The sequence below is a fragment of the Mustela nivalis genome, assembly GCF_964662115.1.
Source record: "Mustela nivalis genome assembly, chromosome: 11".
In the NCBI taxonomy this organism is placed as follows: domain Eukaryota; kingdom Metazoa; phylum Chordata; class Mammalia; order Carnivora; family Mustelidae; genus Mustela; species Mustela nivalis.
The window spans coordinates 48229454-48253767 of record NC_139030.1 but is presented as its reverse complement, the minus strand read 5'-3'; the positions used below and the strand labels follow the sequence as shown (position 1 = coordinate 48253767).

Genomic DNA, 24314 nt, shown 5'->3' with positions numbered 1-24314 from the left:
CATTTCTTGCCAGGCATTGGAGGCATCCTGGAAAAGTGGTTTTTAAATTATACTGAAAGTCAAGTGTCCCAAGTACTTTTCTTAGTTCAGCTCATGATTGACTATGAGATTTTGTGCCAGTCAATTTTGTTTATTGGTCTCTTTACCTGAAAGAAGGGAACCTGAAGCTCACTTTCCTCAGGGCACAGCAGTACTGCTCACAGGCAGCCCAACGTTTCACACACAAAAATCGTTTAGGCCTGGAAGACCTACTTCATTAATTATATTGTAAGTATATAAAATAATGGCCTCAAAGCCAAAATGTTTCTCATCACTTTGGTCTAACACAAATACAGATAGATGTATCTTCAGAAGGATAAATACAATGAAGTTTGTTTTCTTTCTTTCTTTATCTCTCTTTTCCTTCCTTCCTTTCAAGATTTTATTTATCCATTTGTCAGAGAGAGAGCACAGGCAGAGGGAGAAGCAGGCTCCCTCCTGAGCAAGGAGCTGGATGCAGGACCTGATCCCAGGACCCTAGGATCATGACCTGAGCTGTAGGCAAAGGCTTAACCCAATGAGCCACCCAGACATCTCATCTTTCTTTTTTTGAGTAAAATAAATCATTTTTTCCCATTAACCTAGAGTATAATTTTATCTAGGCATGAAAGGACTGCTTTCTACTATGCACTATTCCATTTTTTAATGTTTTAAGGGCTCCAGCTCTGTGTCATGCACTCTCATAGGCATGCCACAGTGAACAAGACCAATGTTCTGTCTAGCCTAGAGGAGCCTCCAATCTGAGGGACTTAGAACCCTACGAACAGCAGAATCCCCCAGCTCCTGCCCCGGCTCTTTAGCCAGAAGGAAACATTCACTGAATGTTTAGGAAGGAGCCAAGCCTTTATCTAGATCCAAAACCATTTCCAGAAAACTTATGATAACCAGCAGTATCTGGGCACACACAGTGAACCAAGGACTCGACTAAGTACTTTATCTACATTATCTCATTGATTCATCAAACAGCCTTAAGTTGTCAATCCTGTTATTACAGATAAAGAAACTGAGATACAGAGATATTAAATATTTTCCCCAAGGAGAGCCAACTAGACAGTGGCAGCACCAGGATTCACATCTGACAGTCTTTCTGCAGGGCCCATACTGGGATCTGCTTATGGGCTCAGGATGGGAACAGCTCCTAGGACACTACCTGAATATGCTAGAGGCTTTTCTTACCCTTTTACAAACCCTACTAGCTTGTGAAAGACTAAGGAGAATTTTTTATTCATCACCTAGAATACATACACTTCTGGGCTGTTTCAAAGCAGATACCTTTCCCTCACTTTGAAAATTGACATTTGCCAGTGGTTTTTGTTAAACCATAAGAGTAGCTGATCTCATACTCCAGTTTCATGGAATAATCCTAATTCCAACATGAAATTTTCTAAACTAAATAAGATTTCTTATTAAGTGTTCCATCAAAAAGGATTCCATGGGAATAATAAGTTGGGGAAACCACATTCTCCACTTTATAAGATTCATAATAGTTATGAACATATTAATGGTTCTGTAAAATCCTGCCGTTGCTCCTTCTGTAAACTTTCCATGATTAACCTCCTTTGACCTAGTTTCCCAAATATGTATTAATATCTTAAGAACCTAGTATCTCAAGGGGCGAGTTGGAGAAACTGCTCTGAAAAAAGGCTCGGAGCAAGATTTAGACTGCTAATGATAAGCATATTTTAGTCCAACTTAAAATGAACTGAAAGACACTTTTATTAGAAACCTTAAAAGGTGTCTAAATACCTACAGGATCCTTAAAAGCAGCTTCTGAGCAGGCGCACAGTCATGCTAACCTAGATCAATGGTAAAGTTATGTAGGTAGATTAAGAGAGAACCTGGTTTGGTGTGTCAGAATGAAAGCCATAAGGGATGATGTCCTAGGAGTACCAGAGCCTAGATGAACCGTCCACGTTTGTCTTACTGTTAGCCAGGTGAATGGCACACTTGATGTTTCAGTGCCCCCTGGGGGCCATTAAGATATTACATGGGAGTCACAACATTAAGTGGATAAAGCAGAATTATGAATACTCTTCAAGGCGTACAGTCTTCTCAATAGTGAAGTCTCCACATTTTGCCTGATATGTCCCTTCTTTGGCTATAGTCAAAAAAACACTTCGTCTACAAGGCATGTGAGGAAAGCCTCATGTGATGGAGATTGCATTTTTGAGACAGGAGGTAGAAAATATAATGAGAATTCTTTCTCTTACAATGCAGCTATGATAAGTAGAGCATTTCCTCTATTTGCACTTAGGTATTCCTGCGGAATAATTGTTGGTATTTAATGCTTTGTGCATGTTCACTTACTCTGATTGACAGCTCCAGTCTCACTCTGAGGAGCCTGTTTGCTGAAATACTTTGAAGATTATTAACAAATGTTCTGTTGTTTATTTTCAGTCCTAATCTATGAACCAGAAAATCCTGAGGCCAAGGAGTTTTTCTCACTTATCGAAGAAATGTTGCTGATGGGTAAATTTTAAAAACTGAAGTTCCTTCTTTCTCAGAGAGCTATGAGCAGTCACTATTTAAAAACCCATCATCCCAGGGGATTGGTGAAGCACACCCTCAGGAAGTGGTTAAGAAAAGGCTAACTATTGTCTTGGGATAGTTTAATGAACCTTTGTGAGTGGTCCTTTGTGAGTGGTCCAGGTAACTCCCTTTCCCCCCTTGTGGGGTAGAACTGCCCAAGTCAAGCGGGCTCCCTGGTCATCAGGCATCAGGCACTGGCAGAGTCCTCACAAGCAACAGCACATGCTAACTGCTGCACAAGTTAGAGGAGCTATCCCACAATTCCAAGGAAAACCAATACCCTCTAAATTACCCTACATCTCACTCCTATTCTATTTAATTAAGAATTATGGTGACAATAGTAAAAAAAAATCGTATAGACCTATGTTTTAAATTTATTCTAAATCCATAAACATCTTTATACCAGTAAGACTATATTCTTCTTTGTACCACTACCTACTTTGACCCTACATCCAGTCAGCAAAGTTAATCTCAGTCCTCATGCTCCAAAGACAGATATTTCTTAGAAGAGGGAGAAGCAAGGAGAGTTAAGATTTTTCAAAGAGTAGTAATGTCAGGAACATTTTAAGCAATTCTCTTCCTTTCCATGGCAGAGAAATCTCAGAATCCTGAGGAAGATGATGAAGATAGTGAAGAAGACAGCAGCGGTGAGAGTGAAGGAGAAAGCAGCGAGGAGCTAAGTGAAGAAAGCTCTGACGAATGTGAAGACGGGTGATGAAAGTTGCTGCTGTGGTTCAGTCTTCATGTATTTTCGTTACCGACTACCAAACAAATATAAAGGACAAAGCTGCGTTTCAGTCTGATCCTTATTTGTCACACAGTTCTTATAATTTTTTCCATATTGGTTTGAGCTCCTTCCTAATATTTAGGTTCTTCCTCTAGGTGAGTTACTCAGAGAGGAAATTAATAATTGAAAATGCTTATATAGCAGAGCACTGACTGTGTGCCAGGTACTGTTCTGCACACATTAGTGCACTTAATCCATTCAGCTTGAAACAACACAAATTTATTCTCTTGCAGTTTTGGAGGTCAGAAATCCAAAATGAGCCTCACTCAGCCAAAATCAGGGTGTCAGCAAGGTTGCACACTCTGGAGGCTCTAGGAGACCATGTCTTTGCTTGCTTTTTCCAACTTCTAGAGCTTATGCACAGTCTTGGCTCAAGGCCCTTTCCCGCATCTTCAAAACCAGCAACATCTTGCTGAGACCTCATGTTACCTTCTCTTTAATCCTCGCTCCCTTGTGTTGTCATTTTTGCTAAATTAACATCTGTTAAGGAGAGCCCTGGTGTGTCAGGGGAAAAGAGAAGCCCTGGTGTGTCACAGGGGAAAAGAGAAGTTTATGACAGGTCCTAGGGGAAGGACACAGCATGCATCAGAGGGGCTACATAGGGAAGTCAAGTTGCAGACCAGAAGTGGACAGCAGGACCTGGGGCATGCCTTTAGTAGGGCCTTGAGTGGGGTGATTTTGGGGTTCCCAAGCTAAGGTTGGATTGACCAAACAAAAAAATCAGGGTTTTGGTAAGCTCCATGGGAGTCTTATCTAAGGGGGTGCACAGGGGAAGCAGTTGAGAGGTAGGACGGACTATCACCGGGGCATTGGGGAAGTTGTATCAGTTTACACTTGTGATTCTGCAGGCTAGTATCTAGTGCATGGGTGGTTATGTGCTTGAGAGAGGGCTAGTGTGCCTAGAATGGATATGATGGCAGCAATAATATGGAATAGTTTAGTTAAACTCTCAACACTCTGCTTCCTCCTTCCACTTTTAAAGATTTATTTGGGGGCACCTGGATGACTCAGTTGGTTAATAGTCTGCCTTCAGCTCAGGTCATGGTCTCAGGGTCCTGGGATTGAGCCCCACATCTGGCTCCATGCTCAATGGGGAGTCTGCTTATCCCTCTCCCTCTGTCCCAACCCCTTGCTCAAGCTCTCTCTGTCTCTCTCTCAAATAAAAATCTTAAAAAAAAAATTATGGGGGAGGGGTAGAGGGAGAGAAACAGACTCACTGCTAAGGGACAAGCCAGATTAGGGGCTTGACATGGGGCTTGATCTTACGATCCTGAGATCATAACCTGAGCTGAAATCAAGAGACAGATGCTCAGCTGACTGAGTCACCCAGGTGCTCCATCTTCTTCCATTTTCAAAGACACTTGTAATTCCATTGGTCACATCTAAATAATCCAGGATAATCTGTAATCTTCCCTATTTTACAGTCAGCTGATTAGCAACTTTAATCCAATCTGTAATCTTAATTGCCCTTTGCCATGTAACCTCCTATACTTAGGAGTTCTGGGGATTTGGACATACACATCTTTGAGAGTTCTGGGCGGCATTATTCTGCCTACCATAGGAAGCATTGGGTAAGTATTCATTTTTTGGAATTCATGGTATGGAGTTGGAAGAAACACTTTGGTTTGAAATAGATGCCTTAATTAGGTGTCATCAGTTTAGACTCTAATAGATAACACAAAACAGAAGTATCTCTTTGATTAGAGAGAGTAATGAAAGATAAGGAAGTGATGGCTCATAGAGAAAGTATAGTCTGACTAGAAGAGGACTGAAAATACAATTATCGTCAATGACAAACAACATTAAAGTGGTAGTCCAAGAAAGGAGAGAGAAGAACCAGCAGGAAAATCAAGAAAGTGAATATAGTGGGTGCTACGGTTGCCCGCTCAGCATCTCTCCCTCCCTGCATCTTTGCTGAGAGAGCCCTGACTCTGTTAGGGTCTTCACTCCACACACACATAGCCGTGGGACTCAGGAAGGATGGTCTCAGCCTGTCAGTACATGGCATTTCTTTGGTAACTGTTACTGTTCCAAAGGGGGACACATGACCTACATTACATGACTTTATTTCATGATTGAGAGGAGAGATTCCTCCATCCCTCTGGTTAGGAACCAGGAAGCATGCCGCCCTACTTACTGCTGGCAGCGACTTGATGATGATGAGGGGACTGAATTATAGGATGAAGCTGATTCTGTGGACGGTAGAGCAAGAACCTAGACTTCCGGGGACATTCAGCCACGCAATTAACTGCTCTAGAAGCCCTCTCTCTGTTAGATGAGAGAGATTTCTTATTATTTAAACTGGTTTGGATTGAGGCTTTTTAATTTGCTGCCCAAAACATCCTAACTGCTTATGAGTACTGCCACAGAAATGCAACAACGTCTAGGTCCAGAAAGATCTGCTTGGCCAAACGTCGTAAAGAGGACAAGTAAAATAAAAACTAAACAGGGTGTTGGAGAGCAACAAAGAGGCGGTTGGGGACATTGGGGAGAGTAGTGTCAGTGGAGCAGGGTCGGGGAGAGCCGTGTTTCAGGGAGTTTGCCCTGGAGTTGAGGGAAAGGAAAGCAAGGAATCAATTATGAAGGAAATGATGAAGAATTGTTGGAAGACACAAGGGAAAAGGAATTTTTTTTTATGTTTAAGATGAGCAGGTTTAGTAGGAAGGATGATTACATGTACTGATTAACCATTATGCACTAGGCACTGCACTAAGCATTCCATACATTAATGTTTTTCATCTTTATAATACCTGTACAGGTGGGCATTATTATCTTCCATTTACATTTGAAGTAACTGGGGTTTAGAGAAATTAAGAATAACTCAAGATCATATACCTGGGAATTAACAGATTCAAATCTAGGGGATCTTTTGGGGGTATATGTGGTGGTCATAATGGTTTGACCATCTGGTCACTTCTTATCCACACTGACTGACTAGGTTTTTGAAAGTGGTGATAGGTACATAAGTAACTAATGTATATAGAGTTTATGTGGCAATCTTCATCCTCATTCCATTTTCTGGCAGACTGCATGTAAATACAATATATTCCTTTATAGGGCATTCCCTATTTTCTTTGTTGAGCCTCGTGTCGATGAGTACATCAGAAATTCCCATCTCCTCCATGGCAGATTTCCAGATCGCTATGAAGGTCTGAAGAACATACCTCTTAAAGCTTATTACGTGGATGAAGCACTTGTGAACATTGATGGTGTGTTCTTTGGTCTGGTCACTAGCTCACTGGTGGCAGAGGGGCCCTTCTCACTGCCTCACTGCTCTTCTTTGTGAGAGAGCCATTCTGCTGGGTCCAGGTTGGAAAGGGAGAGTGCAAGGTATCCCAAGACCAGGTTATATTAATCTAACACTGCCCTGCCCTTCACGCCTGTGCTTTCCTTCCTAAAAGGTCAGTAGGGAGAAACAGTTTGAAGAAAGGGAGATAATTTGTGAAGTAAAGCCTATCTAATATCTCCAAAAATGCATGTAACATAACCTTATTGTGTGGTGGTTGGTTCTGTTGCCCCAGCAGTCCAAGCATGGAACCAGAGATGCCTCTCCTTCTTTCTCCAGTATTGGTCCTTATAAACCCTTCAGTTATCCTATATTCTTTATATATTAAACAAGGTGACAACTTGCATTCCTTTCACTGAAGTGTGGGGTTTTTTTTCCCCTTTAATTTTACCCTAGTTGATCTGTAAGGTTTATATCATTTTGGTATTTGCCTAAAATACTGATGTTCAATAAGATTGAATGCTTGAATATAACTCATAGTGCCAGATGTAAAGGAAAGCCTAGATCTACTGGGAATGTTTTGGGTTTCTGGACAAGTGTCTTATATCATGAGGTACTAAGAGTTCACAGGTAGGATGAGGCTGCCCAGACTAAGGAGAGAACATTCTCTCTGATTGGCTTTCCTAATGAACTTCCCAGCTGCCATGGGATATGAGTTGTAAGAGATATGAGTTGTAATGGGGCTAACTTTGGTTTAACACCTGCCGTATCTCTGAATATCTTATGTAAGACATCTTACCATGCAAGCCTATTTGTTTCAGATTTTCTATTACAGTCAAGAGAGTCCTACCCAATGCCCATGCCACAGCATAACAAGCATGAAAACAATAAAATCCTTTTAAGACTATAAGCCAAACTGGGCTCTTGAGTTTCCAAGGAATCATGGCTACTCAAAGCCAAGAAAGGGGAATTGGTGGATCCTTGGGCCAGTTCATAGTATGTGTAAAATAGAAATATAGGCATACCTCATTTTAGCGTGTTTTGCTTTATTGCACTGTGTAGATACTGCAGTTTTTTACAAATTGTAGGTTTGTGGGGACGTGCATTGAACAGGTCTCTTGGTGCCATTTTGGTAATTCCCACAATATTTAAAACATTTTCATTATTATGTTTGTTAATGGTGATCTGTGTGTGATTCGGTGTCACTATTGTAATCATTTTGGGGTGCCATAAACTATGCCCATATAAGACAGTGAACTTAATTGATAAATGTGTATGTTTTGACTCCTCTACTGACCTACCCTCCTCTTTCTCTCCCTGTCCTCCGGCCCCCCTATTCCTTGAGACACAATAATGTTGAAACTAAACCAATTAATAACTCACGATGGCCTCTAAGTGTCCAAGTGAAAAGAAGAGTCACATAGCCTGCACTTTAAGCCAAAAGCTAGAAATGATTGGGCTTACTGAGGAAGGCATGTTGAAGGCTGAGATGGGCTGAAAGCTAAGCCTCTTGCACCGGTTAGGCCAAGTTGTGAATACAAAGGAAAAGTCCTTAAAGGAAATTGAAAGTGCTAATTCAGTGAACATACAAATGATAAGAAAGTGCAACAGCCCTCTTGCTGATATGGAGAAGGTTTTAGTGGTCTGGATAAAAGATCAAATCAGCCACAACATTCCCCTAAGTCAAAGCCTAATCCAGAGTGAGGCCATAACTCTCTCCAAGTCTGTGAAAGCTGAGAGAGGTGAGGGGCTGCAGAAGAAGAGTTGGCTAGCAGAGGTTGGTTCACAAGGTTAAGGAAAAAGTCATCTCCCCAGCATAAAAGTGCAAAATGAAGCAGCAAGTACTTGTGTAGAAGCTACAGCAAGTTATCCAGAAGATCTGGCTAAGATAATGAATGAAGATGGCTACACTAAACAGAAGATTTTCAATGTAGACAAAGCAGCCTTCTATAGGAAGATGCCATCTAGCACTTCCATAGCTAGAGAGAAGTCAATGCCTTGCTTCAAAGCTTCAAAGAAAAGGCTGACCCTCTTGTCAGGGACTAATGAAGCTAGTGGTTTGAAGCTGAAGCCCATGCTTACTCACCATTCTGAAAACCTAAGGGGCCTTTGTTGGCGAGGATACTGAGAAAGGGGAATCCTCTTACAATGTTGGTGGGAAGGCAAACTGATGTAGCCATTTGGAAATTAGTATGGAATTGTGTCAGAAAGTTAAAAGTAGAACCTTACAACCCATCAATTACACTACTAAGTATTTACCCGAAGGATACAAAACTAATAATTCAAAGGGATACATGCACACCTATGTTTATAGCAGCATTAGCAACAATAGTCAAATTATGGAAAGTATGCAAATGTCCATTGACTGATGAGTGGATAAATACGTACACACACATACTGGAATATTACTCAGCCATCAAAAAGAATGAAATCTTGCCATGTGCAACAATGTGTGTGGAGCTAGAGAATATAAAACTAAGCAAAATTAGAGAAAGACAAACACCATATGATCGCACTCATATGTGAAACTTAAGAAACAAAACAGACAAACATAGGGGGAAATAAAGAGAGGAAAACCAAGAACAGACTCTTAATGATAGAGAAGAAACAGCTGGTTACCAAAGGGGGGTAGGTGGAGGGATGGGTCAACTAGGTGCTGGGGATTAAGGTGTGCACTTGCTGTGATGAGCATTGGGTGACATATGGAACTATTGAATCACTAAATTCTACACCTAAACTAATATTACACTGTATGTTAATAAACATGAATTTAAATTAAAACTTGAAAAAAATAAGGGCCTTTAAGAATTATGCTAAATCCACTCTGCCTATGCTCTATAAATGGAACAACAAAGCCTGAATGACAGCATATCTGTTTATAATATTGCTTACTGAATATTTTAAGCCTACTGTTGAGACCTACTGCTCAGAAAAAAAATTCTTTCAAAATATTAGAGCTAATTGACAATGCACCGGGTTCCCCAAGAGCTCTGATGGAGATATATAATGAGATTAATGTTGCTTTCATGCCTACTACACATCCATTTTGCAGTCCAAGGATAAAAGAGGAACTTTTAACTTTCAAGTCTTATTGTATAACAAATACATTTTATGGACTGTAGTTGCCTGCCATTGATAGTGATTCATCTGATGGATCTGGGCAAAGTAAATTGAAAACCTTCTGGTAAGGATTCACCATTGTAGATGTCATTAAGAACATGTGTGATTCATATTCATGAGAAGAAGTAAAAATACCAACATTAACGGGAGTTTGAAAGAAGTTGATTCCAACCCTCGTGGATGACTTTGAGGGGTTCGAGACTCAGTGGAGGAAGTAATTGCAGATGTGATAGAAATAGCAAGAGGACTAAAAGTGAAGCCTAAAAATGTAACTTAATTGCTGCAATTTCATGATAAAACTTGAACAGATGAGGAGTTCCTTCTTTTTTTTTTTTTTTTTTTTTAAGATTTTGTATTTGAGAGAACGAAACTGAGAGCACAAGCAGGGAGGAGGGCCAGAGAAAAGAGGGAAAAGCAGACTCCCCACTGAGCAGGCGGCCTGATGCAGGATCCCAGGGTCCTGGGATCATGACCTGAACTAAAGGCACATGTTTAACCAACTGAGCTACCCAGGCGCCCCTGAGGAGTTGCTCCTTTGGCTAAGCAACCAAAGTGGTCTCTTGGGATGGTATCTATTCCTGGTAAAGATGGTATGAGGATTGTTCAAATGACAAGCAAGGATTTAGAATATTACATAAACTTAGTTGATGAAGCAGTGGCAGGGCTTGATAGATTGACTCCAGTTTTGAAAGAAGTTCTGCTTTGGGTAAAATGCCATGGAACAACATTGCATGCTACAGAGAAGTTGTTCGTGAAAAGAAGAGTCAATCAATGCAGCAAATTTCATTATTGTTTTATTTTAAGAAATTGCCATTGTCACCTTAACCTTCACCAACTACAACTGATTGGTTAGCAGCTGTCAACATCTAGGAAGGAATCTTCACCAGCAAAAAGATTATGACTCCCTGAAAGCACAGATGATGGTTAGCATTTTTTAACAAAGTATTTTTGAGCTAAAGTTTGTATGTTAGATTTTTTAGACATAATGCTAACACTTAACAGACTACAGTATAATGTAAACATAACTTTTATATGTACTGGGAAGCCAAAAAATTCATTTGACTTGCTTATTGTGATATTTGCTATATTGCAGTGGTCTGAACCTGAACCCTCAATATCTCCAAGGTATACCTAGTGAAACTGGTTTCAATAGTTATCCCCGGGTTAGGTAGTTGAGGAGGGGAGGTAGGTAAAAGAGTTTATTTTTAAATTTATACTTTTTATTTATCCTCTTTTTTTTTCATGGGCATGCATCACTTTTTTATTGTGGTAAAATATTCATAACATACATTTTACCATGCTAACCATTTTTAAGTGTACAGTTAAGTAGCATTTAGTATTTTCATATTGTTGTAATATCACCACTATCCATATCAAGAACTTCATTTTCTCAGACTGAAACTCTATGCCCAATAAATAATAACTTCTATTCCCCCTCCCTCCAGCCCAAGACAACTACTGTTCTACTTTCTATCAGTATGAATTTGACCATTGTGGGAACCACACATACATGGACTCTTACAGTATTTTCCTTTCAAGATTCATCAGCATCCATAGTATATATCAATGCTTCATTCCTTGTTAGAGCAAAATACATTTCACTGTGTATATATCACATTTTGTTTATCCATTCTTCCATTGATCGACACTTGGGTTGGGTCCACATTTTGGCTATTGTGAATGATGTTGTTATGAACATGGGTGTACAAATATCTGTCCAATGCTACAAACTTTTTAATTAAGCCTAGACATGAAGGGGGGGGCAGAAATCTGGAAAATTTTTAATAAAAAGTTTAACTATGGTTGTGTTTGGATGACAGATGAAGTTATTTCATTTCACTATAGAGTTATATAATTTCTTTAACAATTACATATTATCTTAAAGGGAAAAAATATATATTGTTTAAAACAAAGGAACTTTTAAAAAGTTAAGGTAAAACTGACCTGAGGTATAGAAAAGTTAACACAAGGCAAAAAAGAAACAACAGATCAATGTGTATTTGAGCCATTTTAGCAGGCCTTAGTATTCTTTTTGGTATGCTAGAAGCTTCTCATAAGGATAAATACTGGTAAGTAAATAAATAGGTCATTATGTTCAGAAAAGAAATGTCATCTGATATAGAAACTTGCTGATCTTCATAGAACAGTTAATACACTCACAAACTTGCTTACCCTTACACTTAATTGGATAATTTAAGTAGCAAAAATTGCAATCTATCATCAATAGCGCTCCCCAAAGTCCCTATTTTCTTAGAATTTATTATGTAGCTCCTATTGCTAAATAACTATACAAATATGTTTTCAGCTGTGAGGGCCAATGGCAGGCCACCCAAAGATAGGCCACTTTGGCAGAAAGATTCTTTTGAGTTAAAAAGCAATTTAAAAAAAAAAAAACAGCAGATTCAGAAAAAGCTCTTTACTTCCTCATCAGCTACCTAAAAAGAATTTAGATAGAGGGCCCACGCCAAGAAGAGCTGTCACCATACATAACTACAGTATAATATGAAATAGGTGTGGTAGACAAGGAGGAACCTAACAAAGCCTCTTTGATCAAATCTTCTATGTCACATTTTCCTAAGTGGCTCAGTAAGCATTTGTTGGTAAACAATGTTTACTCTTTTTCACCTTCCTGTGAATTGCATTCCTTCCCTTTGAGGTCCCAGACTCCTAATCTCTTCTCCTTAGTTCATGATGATATATATTCCTCATTTTGCCTGCCTATCTTTGGAATTTCATGTCTGTATGGATTTCCTTTAAGAACAGAACAAAATTTAATTTTCTCCTGTTCATCTGTCTTGTATCAGTTTGATTCTTTGTCCAACTAGAAAGACCTTGAAAAGCAGAGAAAATTATTTCTCCCCAACAAATAGTTGATTAATTTCATGGGCCCCTTTCCTCCTTTTTTAATATTTTAACTGGCCTCCTCTTCTACTCTGAAATGAAGTTTTTTCTGTTTCATACTCTCAGGTCCCTAAGTGTATCTTCACCTTTAATAAAAATTATTTTAAACGTCTTTCCATAAAACGGATTATTTGAAAATGATAACTCTTGATAAATTTCATAGTACCCTGTCTACCACTGGACAGTGTATTATAAGGAAATCTCTTTCTCATCATAACAGTCACCAAATTCAATTTCTTCCTATTGGTGTCAGAAGAACTTATCCAAAGGTGAGGCAGAATACACAAATCAGCAGGCAGCATCATCATCCTAAAGCTACCTTCTCTTAGTTTGTAACCCACCAGTGAAAGAAAATAAGAAGAAAAATATTTAAAAATAATGTACCAAACAGAATTAAAAGAACACTTTGAGAAAGCGGTCTCAAAGCAAAACTTGCTAAATTGAGATCTTTTATAATCATTAAAGCGATGGCTTAAATACTAATGTAACTGGTGGCTCTTTGTAGGCTATTTGAGGTCCAGTAGATGGCTCTGACTTTTTGAGACTTCTTCCTTCTCTACATTTTCTGTTCAACTCATCTGAATCCAGATATAACAAGAAAAACAACAGATGCAAAATGACTGCACACTCATTCCTCAGTTGCTCGGTGCCTTCCAGAAGGCCACCTGAAGATTTTAGGAATATATTATCTATTCAGCTGCTTGTTTATGACTTGTCCCTGGCTTTGAAGTTGAGATAATGTGCCTATAGCCTTGGTGAGAAGATGTTGATTATCATTCAACCCACATATTTAGGCATTGCTTGATATTTCAGGTTATTCAGATCTAAAGGGTCCCCGCCTTACCCAAAGACAAAAAAAACAGGACTTCAGTCTTGGAACTGAGGGTAAGATAGAAAGAATGAGCTCCAGGTGACTAACTGCTTTGGAGAAACCCATGGTACTGATTTGCAGATGATACAGGTGAGAACTTTGGCTATGCATACTTTCCAGTGAGCTCTTACTTGTAAGTTCTTGACATAAAAGGAACTAAATTTCCAGTTTTCTTCCATGAACAACTGGCCAGAATTAGGGAATGAACCCAATCTGAAGCAGAAATTTAAGTTCTCAGATTTTCCATGACTGAGTCAGAACCTTCCAGAACCTTCTCATAAACAATAGTCTCCAGTCACTTACATCTAAAAACAAAGGCTAACTTCTTATGTTAAAGTTACAAGCTTTTGCACTGAAAGAAATGAATAAAATATTACTGTAGCCGTTCTCCCATTCTATACCATTTCACCAAATCATCTTATTTTTTTAAAAGATTTTATTTATTTATTTGTCAGAGAGAGAGGAGCAAGAGCGAGCACAGGCAGACAGAGGCAGAGGGAGAAACAGGCTCCCTGCCAAGCAAGGAGCTTGATGTGGGACTCGATCCCAGGACGCTGGGATCATGACCTGAGCTGAAGGCAGCTGCTTAACCAACTGAACCACCCAGGCGTCCCTCACCAAATCATCTTATGTGGGAAATCAACTTTCTTCCATCCCACTCTCTTGAGAAAAGACTGATTTTGCCTTAAAGTTTTTTTGCTGAGAGAAGAGCAGAAAACTTAGATACATCTTAAAAGCTCTCTGTCAGAATTGCAGTCCAGATCTGTTACTTCTTTGGTCTCCACTTTTGCAGTGAAATATCTTGCCTCTATCAAAGAGCTCCTTTCCTAAGCCCACCTTTGGGGTAAAGCTCTGTGGAAAGAAATGGATATTCACATTCCCTTCTCTTTCACCAAAGGGGCAGAGACCCTGGGTGCCTCAGGCCACTTCCAGCAGCATCTCTCAGCATTTTAATCAAACAGGGCTGCTTTGTGAAATATGGCAGGGTAGGAAAGTGAACGGGAAGGGCCTGCAGTTTTCCTTGAAGAACTGCTCCCTTGTGGGGCCTGTAGTTTCCTCTCAGAAATTGTAATCTATCGCCACCTGCTGGTCCCTCTGCGTGTCTGGAAGAGCAGGAATCGGGTTTAAGATTGACCCAAGATTTGCCCAAATACAAATCATTGTGTCCTCCTTGATTAATTTCTTTAATATTAGAATATTTTCATCTTTTGAATACCAAGGAGGAAGGGACCATTGGACGATTATCGGAGGAACTCAGCTCTCTTCATTTAAAGAAAAGATTGTAATTTCCGGAGTCCTTTCCAGCGTTCTGGCTGAAATCCTGACTTCCCCACCACCCTTTTAACCCTTTCTTGCCTCTCAGGAGTGAGTATGGTGTGATCTGTTGAGGTAGGGGTGTCGATTTAGCGACGGTCCTAAAAGAAAGTCCAGAATAATTTGGAAACTATCTTTAAAGTACACAACACACTGAATAGGCTTTAGCCTCGACTTAAGAAAAGCCGAGCGTGAGGTTAACAACGCTTTCCACAGCCCTCATTTCAGAGACAGACGTTTAAACGGTGAGCACTGCCATTTTTCCCCCTCTTTTTTGGTCATAAATTAGGTACTTTAAATAGACCTTAAAGAGCCAGCTGAAATGAACCAACGCCGTGGCTCCAAATTACCTTCCTGAAAGCTAAAAACGCCAAATGCGTCAAAAAAAAAAAAAAAAAGTGACATTTCTTATTTACTCACCTTGACGTGGACCATATTTTACGCATAAAAATCTCCCCCGCAGCCTGTACGGGCCCCCTTCCACGCCTCACTCTCTTCCCACCCATTCCCTTTTTTCTTTTGCTGAAAGGCTCAGCTCCAAATCCGATTGGAATATCTTTAAACATCCCTGGGAAAGGGCATTGTGGGCGGAGGTTCATGTTCCCAAGTCCCAGCCGTCGCTGACCTAAAGGAAGGTTGTTCTGGGTGGACCTGATCCCGTAGCCGGGGCTGCAGGCTCGGAAACCCCTAACACCCGGGAGAGACCGGAGGGCTCATGCTCGCCCACTTCTTCCGCCTCTGGGCTCCGCTTTCCCGTTTCTTCAAAGCTCTAAACCTTACATCAAACGCAAACGAAACAGCTGGGCGGACACCACTCCCTTCCGGACCACCCCTTACCACCCGTTGGAGTCCCCGTAGAGGATATCTATTTTCCACCCCCATTGTCCACAGCATCTCCTCCCCCACACACCCAGGAGTATTAACAGACAAAAAGAATAGTGAAAACCAAACAAAAATATGAATTCCAAATGTTCTAAAGAGCCAAAAGACAACCACAACTACCTTCACTACAAATTCTTACCGAAAAGGAGAGGACGAAATACTCTATTCTCCCAGCCCCCACTCCAACAGGGGAAAAACACAGCAGTTACAGTCGAGAGGGAGGCGGGGAAGGGTGTCTAAGGCGGGTTGGCTGAGAGCTGGTGAGTGAGACCGACAAAGGGGAGTCCTAAGGGACCGGACGGCGGGTGCTGTCCGTGGTACTGACAAAGCCTTGCCCTGTCTCCCAACTCAGTGTGCTGGAACTGACTCTTAACTCCAGGCCCTTAGTTCCTTAACATCTCGCTGAGCCCAAGAGTCTAGATTGGAATGGGAGAGAATTGGAGATTAAACCAAAACCGTAAGACCCCAAGTCTGTTACTTTCCCTGACTAACTGGAATGTTAACTCCACTGGTGCAGAGATAATATAACTTGCTGGAACAGTGTAAAACTCCCTGAGAACAGAGCCTGTCACATAATAAGTGATTAATAAATATTCGTTTAATTACCTAATTTCTAATATTTAGTTAAACATTTTTAAATTAAGGACGAGACTTCACTCCCTCCCCCTCCATAGAGAAAGGGAGGGATGTTCTCGCAGCTGGACAGACTCAACTTTCATTTGTAATACCTGCTTTTTGTAGATTTCTTTTACCAACGTTATCATTTTCTCGGCTAAAACTTTGGGGTGAACATTTTGGACACTGGAGTCAGAAGAGGGAGTGGCTTGAAATTTCTCAGTCTCAAGCCACAGGTGAAAGTAAACGAATCTTTCTCTCCGGGGAATCTCAGGTCTCGGGAGAGGGTTGAAGAGACAGCGAGCAGGCATCTTTCTGGAACAACGGACCCTGAGGGGCATCGAGATTTGTTGCCTTCTCCCGTCAGTCTCCTTGCTCCCTGCGTCTCCCATGATTTAGCACGGGCACTGGGATCTCTGATTGGTGCAACCATCTCATTTAGGGAGGCTTGAGGAGGGGGCGTGGGTGGAATTCGGAGTAAACCGCACATTTCAAGCCTAGTGGTGCAAGGTTTTGAAGGGATCTTTCCTTCTCGTGGAGTGGGCACGCCCACCTTGCCCAGCCTGGAGCTCTGGCGCCCAGAGCTGCTGCGACTACCTGCCGGCCATTCAGGATGCTTTTGTGTCCTTAAAAAGTGCCCGAGCTTTTATTGTGAGGTGGAAAGAGGACGACAGTATTTTCTTTAGGATCAAGGGCAACGCGGTTATTTCGAACCTCAGAGCCTGAGTCCTCTTCCTAATGGGACTGTATCTTCTCCGGGAGGAATCTTCGATCTTATTAGGGAATTTTCTGTTATTTGTAAGATTTTCTGCATCCCCTCAGTCGTGGTGAAAGGAGATAAGACCTTCAGAAAGAAGGGCCGGGCTTGGGTTGGACCAGCAAGGCCGCAGACGTGTCCATAAATAACCCCTGCCTGCTTCATCACAACAGGGGGAAAATCACTGTGAAACGACTGAAGGAATCACTGGTTACACATTATCACCCAGCACACACAAAGATCAACTCTCCCCCCCCCCCCAAGAAAAAGAAACAGAGGTAGAGGAAAGGGGAGAACATTAGCGAGGAGGCTGGCTAAGGGATGGCTTGAAGAGGCGGGAGAGTAAGAGTCCAGACAGCCCTTCCAGGTGTTAGCTCCGGCGGGGAGAGAAGACCCCGCCCGCACAGGGCCTCGCGGTCTCTGGGTGCCTGGCGCCCCCTGGTGGAAGTTTTCCGGTGAACGCCTTCTTATTGTGAGGGGCAATTCATTAAATATGATTAAATAACGCAAAGGGAGAATCCTTAAAAGAGCAAAATCGTCGGGAGAGCGAGGAGAGAAGGCAGAGCAGGAAAGGACGGTCCGCTGCCCACCCCCCCCCCCCCGCGCCCCCTGGGGCCGCCTCTGTGCTCGGGTTTCCCGTTGGTTTGGAGCAGCACTCGTGCGTGTTATTAACCTTCAGCTGTGATCAATCAGGAGGACTTCTTCCCCCATTACCTAGGGGACCAAAGCTAGCAGGGAGTGCATAGTGGGCGGGAAACGGGACCTTTTCTCTGCGGGCGGCAGTGGGTAGCGGTACTCAAGTGAAGTACTTCGGGGAGGCTCTGAGCTGGATGAAGAAACTGACGTGAAGGGAGATGGGGTCTCCACCGTGCCAACCTCCTCTCGTTCTCCCTTGCTTTTACAACAATCCTGGCTCAGCAGAGAGCCAGCGAGGACCCAACGCCAGAGCTAGATTTTACTCCGGAAAGAGTCGCGGGATGGTAGATTTGGGGGAATCACAAAGAAAGGAATTGAGGCAAAGCCACTGTTCTAGTCTTCTGGAAGATATGGGAGGGGGAGGGGAAGGTGGAGAGAGATGAAGAAGAAGCAGTCAACGAGGCAGAACTCCTCATAGGAATTATCTTTTCCCTCGTCTTATCCGCACCCTCTATTAAAAAAAAAAAAAAAAAAGAGCACGTTGAGTACGTTCTGGATTACTCATAGGGCCCCCCCCTTTTTTCCGGGCCCCAAAGCGTGATCTGGATTTATAATCGTCCTTTAAAGCTCCAGAGGCTATCAGGCACCTGCAAAGGAGCCCCACCGCTCTGCCGACGAGCTGCCCCCGCGAGAAACGGCCTCGTGATTCCCCCGCCGAGCCGTCCCCGCCTCCCCACTCCGCCCCCGCCTCCCCCGAAGCCTACCAGCTGCCTCTCCCCACCGCTCTCTTCTCCTCCCGGCGCTCGCGTGCGGGACGGTGCTGGCGAGGGCCGGGCGGCAGCTGGAGGTGACGCCGGGAAGATTACGCCTGTGGCAGGGCCCCGGCCGAGCGGATCTCTGCGCGCTGCGCAGAGGAGCAGCAGGAGCGCCGGGATCGCTGTTGCCTAGCCCAGGTGGGTAATCGCGCGGCCGCCTGGACTTCCCAGTGCCCGGCTTCAGCTGTTCAGCTGGATCCTCCTCTTCACCCGCGGTTTCCTGGCCAAGCCCCACTCCCAGCGACCGCCATCTACCCTCCCTAACAGAACGCGTCCCATCTGCCCGACTCCCAGCTCTCCCTTGGTGCGCGGCGCAGCGACCCCCGACCTCGCCGCCATCCTACCCCCACCAGCGAAATTCACGCCTGGGGATGCCCAGAGGCTGACACCCGCGCTGAAGTTGCGAGAGATTTTCCCCATCCCTTCCCGACTAAGAGCCCTGTCTCACCAGAGGGCTCCTGAACAGCAGAAGCCAAAGGCGCGACTCCGAGCAGTAACCTGTTACTTCCCCAGAAGCTGCGGTCTACCGTGGCCCGCGTTACATCAGAAGCGCGCGTGCAGGGCTAGGTGTCGGATCCCAGGGTGCTTGTGAAGGTGGTGGCAAGCAGGTGCTACTCTGCGGGGTCTTAGATCTACCGAGATTGGCCGGCACCTCAGTCCTGGGGCCTTCGGTAGCCATCGCGCCAGCGCCGAGCGCAGTACAGCGGCGTCGCGCACCGATCCTAGTCTGCCGCCTTCCGAGAGCAGAGGCCAAGTTCGTTTCCCCCAGTAATGTTTCCCTTTCTTGCCTCACTCAACCTCTTCGGCTTTGTACAGCGAAAAATCTGGGACCTCGGAGAGTTGGGTGGAGAGGGAACACAAACCCGGACTGAGACTCGTCCTAGGCTTCCAGACAGCTCAAAACAGGGTGGGACAAGAGGGAGACGAGGTTCCGACCCGCTGCTTTCTGGATGTCTAGAGTGCAAGGTGACTGTGGTTCTTCCCCGACCAAATCCGAGAGAGAACGTAAAAATATGGACCCTTTTTTCCTCTCACCTTGTCTCACCAAAGTCCCCGGTCCTCGGAGCAGTTAGCCTCCTTCTTTCCAGGGAATTAACCAGACACAACAACGGGAACCAGACACCGAACCAGACGTGCCCGCCCCGTGCGCACTCCCCCCGCCCGCCCGCCCGCCCTCCGGCTGCTGAGAGCCCAATGGGGCTTGTCGCGGCTCGGCTGGAAAATCGCGCACTGAGCCTCCCTTGCCCTGCTAGCCCTATCTCCCGCACCCCTGCGTCCTGAACTGGCCTTGGGCTCCCCTAGCCTCTGCGCTGCACTTCAGGTCACCCCGCTCAGCCGCCAGACTGGAGAGCAGCCCCGGGCTACGTTCCCCGCGCCGGAGTCCCAGAGCTCGTGCGCACGTCTCCTCCTCCCCTCGGCGCACCTCGACTCAGCTTGTTAGGTGCCCTTCCTTCTGCCTCTCTGTCCCAAGCCCAGACTTCTGAGGGGAGCGTCGGTGCCCCCCGACCGCTCTGTCGCCTCCCGCGCGGGACCCCGGAAGCTCTCCCCGCACTGCTCTCGCTTCTCTTTGCAGCCTGTTCCTGCGCCCGACTCGCGGAGGACCCCGGACAGCAGAGGCCCCGGGACAACCAAGCTGATGGCGTCTTCGACCCCTTCTTCGTCCGCAACCTCCTCGAATGCGGGAGCGGACCCCAATACTACCAACCTGCGCCCTACAAGTAGGTTCTGCCCCAGTTTCCTATCAAACGGGCTGCGGGGAAGATGGGGGCGCTGGGACGTGAGGAGGCTGCGCTGGTGAAAAGGGAAGGGGGAGCGCGGAGACGACGGAGGCTGAAAAGAAATGGGGCCCTGACCTGGGTCTCGGCCAGAGGTCGTTTGACTGACAGAAATGCCAGGCGGTTCTAGGGCGCTGGAAAGTGGGAGCCACACAAGGTTCGAGCAGCGGCGATCCTTGGGGGCTTCGCTTCGGGGGAGGGACGAGAGGGGAGAGTGTTGATTTTTTTTTTTTTTTTTTTTTTTGTGCGATTTCTTTGGCTTGTGGGACGACAGGGGTCAGGGCAGAGGGCGGTGTGAGGAGACTGTAGTCTCGGCGGGAATAGAGAGTTTTCTGTCTCTTGCTCTCGTTGAGCCGAGCTCTGACCCCCTCCTTTACCCCTGAGCTGTGCTCGAAGTCTATAATCAGCGGAAATTGCGACGTTAATTGCAGCTTTTAGAAAACTCGGGGTCCCTAATTGCTCCAAATTTGCGTCGAGCTATTGACGGTTGAGGGAGAAGCCAGGGGCGAGAAAGGTGCATAAAACGGTTTGAGACTGAGCCTCGACATTTCAGACAATTAATTACATCTCAGACAAAAAGAAAAAGAAAAAAGAAAAGAAAGAAAAAGGAGCGGGCAGCAACCTGAGTGGAGAGAGGTTGGGAGCCAGGAAGCGACAAGAAGCTTCGCCGGGCGGGAGGAGAGAGCACCCTTCTCTTTTCTCCAGGGTAGGAGATCTGTCAGCAATTGACAGGTCGGCAAAAGAGAAGAAAAGGGGAACCAGATAAAAGGAGGGAAGAGGGCTCTATGCTTCCCCACCTCTAGCTCAGTGTGCTCTTCAGCCCATTTCCAGAACCTGTCTTTAATTCAGATTTATTTCCTAGCCTTCCTGTAGAAGCCTGGCAATGAAGGAATTATTTTTCTTTTTTTCCACCTTGGATTGAAATGAGTCTCCTCCCCTCAATCTATCAGCTCCAGTAGTAACAGCCCCAGATTTTCTGTATAAGAGGGGCTTAGGAATGGCAGTGTGGTTAGAAGGGCTTATTGCTATGCTTTTATGGCACTTTCTGTGGGCTTGAGAAAATGTCAATTGTTCCCATCAACGAAGATGGGAGAATGTCATCCCGCGAGTCCCCTCTCCTTGGCGCTGCCACTGGATCCCCTGTCCCGGAGGCCTTGTCTTAAATCCTGAGGTTGCGTTTCAGTTCCCTTTGCAGCTCCCTCTCCCCACCCCCTAGGCGAGCTACAATTACCCACACAACAAAGAAGGGCTCGGGAGAGCAGCCAGCTCTGGTGGCACGCGAGCCGGGCACTGGCTGCTGAGGTGGCCTAATCAGGCCGGGAGGAACGAGGCCTGCCCGCCTTTGTCTGTTGCTCTGGCCTTGATGGATTTCTTTTCCAGACCTCCCGACATTACCCGCCCCCTTTTTGCCCCGAGAGGGCAGAGCGACCGCTGTGTTCACCCACCTCATAGTCCTGCCCCCATACCACCCCACCCAGGTTAACCTTACCTCCCCACCGCAGCGGGCGGTAGAGCACAGACGCCTAACCTCTGTTCTGAGAACCAGTGGAGGCGCTGACCTGAGTTCGCACATGGCCTGGTGCGCACGGAGGGCACCGAGGCAGAGGTTGAGGACCCTGCCTGGGAAGAGCATGCAGCACCCGTCCCGAGAACGCCGCCGTCTGCCCCAGCAGCCCAGCTGTAGGTGGGGACTCCAACCTGTAAGCACACGCCGGGCTTTTTACTGCTCTTGTCCTCCCTTGCAGACACACCCTCGCCCGCCCAGCGGGCTCCGCTTTCTCACCCTTCAAGGTCTCCTGGGCGGTGGCCTTGATCAATACGCACAATCTTAATTAGCCTCTTGCTCCAGCAACCCCTTCTCCCTGCCCTTTTGTAACCCCCAACTCTGAAAGGCGGTGCATTGGGTCTGAACCCCAATGCCCCGGCTGAGTAACCTTGGAAAGATCACATAACCTCTCTGAATCTCTGTTTTATTTGTAAAATGAGTCTTAGGTGAACACTCTTCTTGTTTCATAGGGTTGCTCTGTGGATTAGCTGAGATGGCGTTTAAGGCGAAAGCACTTTATTGAGTGGAAATAACTCTTTACCCGCCAGTTATTATTACAAGGATTTTGCTTTCGCACCGATTTCCTGTCTGTGGCAGGAACTCCATCTGTGACACGCTGTCTCGCTTACGTCGGTCTATTTCTTCTCCCCGCTGGGGCTCTGTTGTGCCTCGAGTTTAATGGATGTCACTCTCCTTATCGCCGCCAACAGTCGCGCGGAGCTGAAAGCTCGGACCCGGGCGGGGTGGGGGATGGGAGGGATTGGAAGCGCCTTGCTTTGAGAGATACGAAGGGAATTTCACGCTGGTCCCACAGCACCGGTGCGCGCGGGCCCCACGGACACCCCCGTGATCCTTCTTGCAAGCCGAATCCCGAGGGCAGGATAGACCCCGAGGAGTCTGAGAACAGTCTGGTAAAGAAGGAAAACACAACGGCTCCTCGGTCTGCCATTCGGACCCGGAGGAAAGGCTACTGATTCCCTTTGCCTTCGCCAGCTCCAGACCCGAGATGTCCGAGGGAAGGGTTAATGAGGGGCAGGTTGGGAAGAGGGGATCGCGGATGAGGACCGGAGGCGCACTATTGTTTCCCAGCTCTGGGTCCGACTGAAGAGCAGCCATGCGAGCCCGATCATCTAGTCAAATACTATTTTTCACCCAATTAATTCCTGAACTCTTCCGCGACCCCATTTCATGCCAGTTTATTTTAAGCTGCCACTGGGCTGGAGACCCGCCAAGAAATTATAAGACGTTTTGGTCCCAGATGCCTCTGTGTTCCCTTTCCGGGCTGCTGTGGTCGCCGTTCGAGGCTGCAGAGCGGAGATCAGGGGACGGGGCGGGCGAATGGGTGCTGGGTAACATGAACGGCCTGACCGGTCTTTGGTACTTGGTCCACTAGAATCTCGCTTCTCCAGCTCCCCCGCCAGGGTTGCTTGGAGGCCTGGGGGCCGCGTGAGTGCTTGACCTTTCAGAGACACCATTCTATACCTCAAAGTGGGAGCAGAAAGGGAGTGTCATGGGCACTCGAAGGGCACTAATCTGCCCGTCGGCCCACGCATCTGGCTTCTTGCTCCTTTTAGGAAGGAGTTTTTCTCGAGGAGCACTGGCGAAAGACCTGCCTTCTCCTCCCCAGACTACCTTTGCCCTCGACCCGGTCCCCCACGCTCCGAACCTCACTGATAGCACCTCTTTTGCTTTCCAGCATATGACACCTGGTGCGGCGTGGCCCATGGATGCACCAGAAAGCTGGGGCTCAAGATCTGCGGTGAGTGGAAGGGCCCGCTGGGGCCCAGCAGGGCGGCGCAGCTCTGGGGCTTTGAGGGTTTGGGACAGTGGGATGTCAGAGGAAGGAGATCCCGGCTCTTGGGCTTGGCTTTCTAAAGTACCTACAGCCCCGACGCCTGGGGAGACGCCGCTTTACAAGTCTTAACCTCCTGCGCCTTCCCTTGACACGGCTGGGGGGTGCATTTTCCGCTGGAGTCCGGGACTACCAGGAGACTGCGGGGCTTCCCCGATCTAGGCGCGGGAGCGCGAGCATAGCGCCCCCGCGCGGCAGCCCCGCTCTTCTTGCCGGCTTCGGGGCCGATCCTAAGCGCGCGCTCTACCTGCGTGGGGAAGGTCCGGTTAAGACCAGCGAGGGTCTGGTTTTCCTGGAGAGCAGGCCTAAGGCATGGGTTCCGCCTGAGGCGCGGGCTGGTTCGTCGCCTCCACCCTACCCGCCAGCGTAGGTGGCCTCCCCAGCTCGAGAATGTGCCCCGAGATGTCATAACGGATTCAGATTTCCTTCTTTCATTCTTTGCCTGCAGCCCACAGTGGCCTGCCTGGGGGAGGTGTGGCGCTCAGGCCAGAGGGTTTGCCGAGCTTGCCCTTGAAGGAGGAGGAATGAAAAGGGGGCAGGCGGGGGCGTGGGGCCGCCAGAGGAGGAAGGGGGTGTCGGGCACGATTTGCAGCGGAGAGGAAGACAAATAGATCTGGGAGCTAGAGAGGAAAAAGAACCGTTCTCCGGA

General features: G+C 45.9%; 2 protein-coding genes across 14 annotated transcripts in view; both read left to right on the top strand.

The window, feature by feature from the left end:
• Positions 1–3359, top strand: part of ERICH2 (glutamate rich 2) — a 38651-nt gene extending 35292 nt beyond the window's left edge. For all 12 annotated transcript variants that reach the window (XM_082689456.1, XM_082689460.1, XM_082689452.1 and 9 more), the window contains 2 exons: positions 2437–2508; positions 3162–3359. In XM_082689456.1, coding sequence (XP_082545582.1) covers positions 2437–2508; positions 3162–3283 — 194 coding nt within the window. In that variant the 3' untranslated portion in view covers positions 3284–3359. The remainder of the gene's footprint in view (positions 1–2436; positions 2509–3161) is intronic.
• A 14964-nt stretch (positions 3360–18323) lies between these two features.
• Positions 18324–24314, top strand: part of GAD1 (glutamate decarboxylase 1) — a 40170-nt gene continuing 34179 nt past the window's right edge. The window contains exons 1-3 of one of the 2 annotated variants that reach the window (XM_082689211.1): positions 18324–18630; positions 20066–20210; positions 23510–23572. In XM_082689211.1, coding sequence (XP_082545337.1) covers positions 20129–20210; positions 23510–23572 — 145 coding nt within the window. In that variant the 5' untranslated portion in view covers positions 18324–18630; positions 20066–20128. Of the gene's footprint in view, positions 18631–19062; positions 19247–20065; positions 20211–23509; positions 23573–24314 lie in introns of those variants that run through there. The other variant, XM_082689212.1, reaches the window with a different exon arrangement.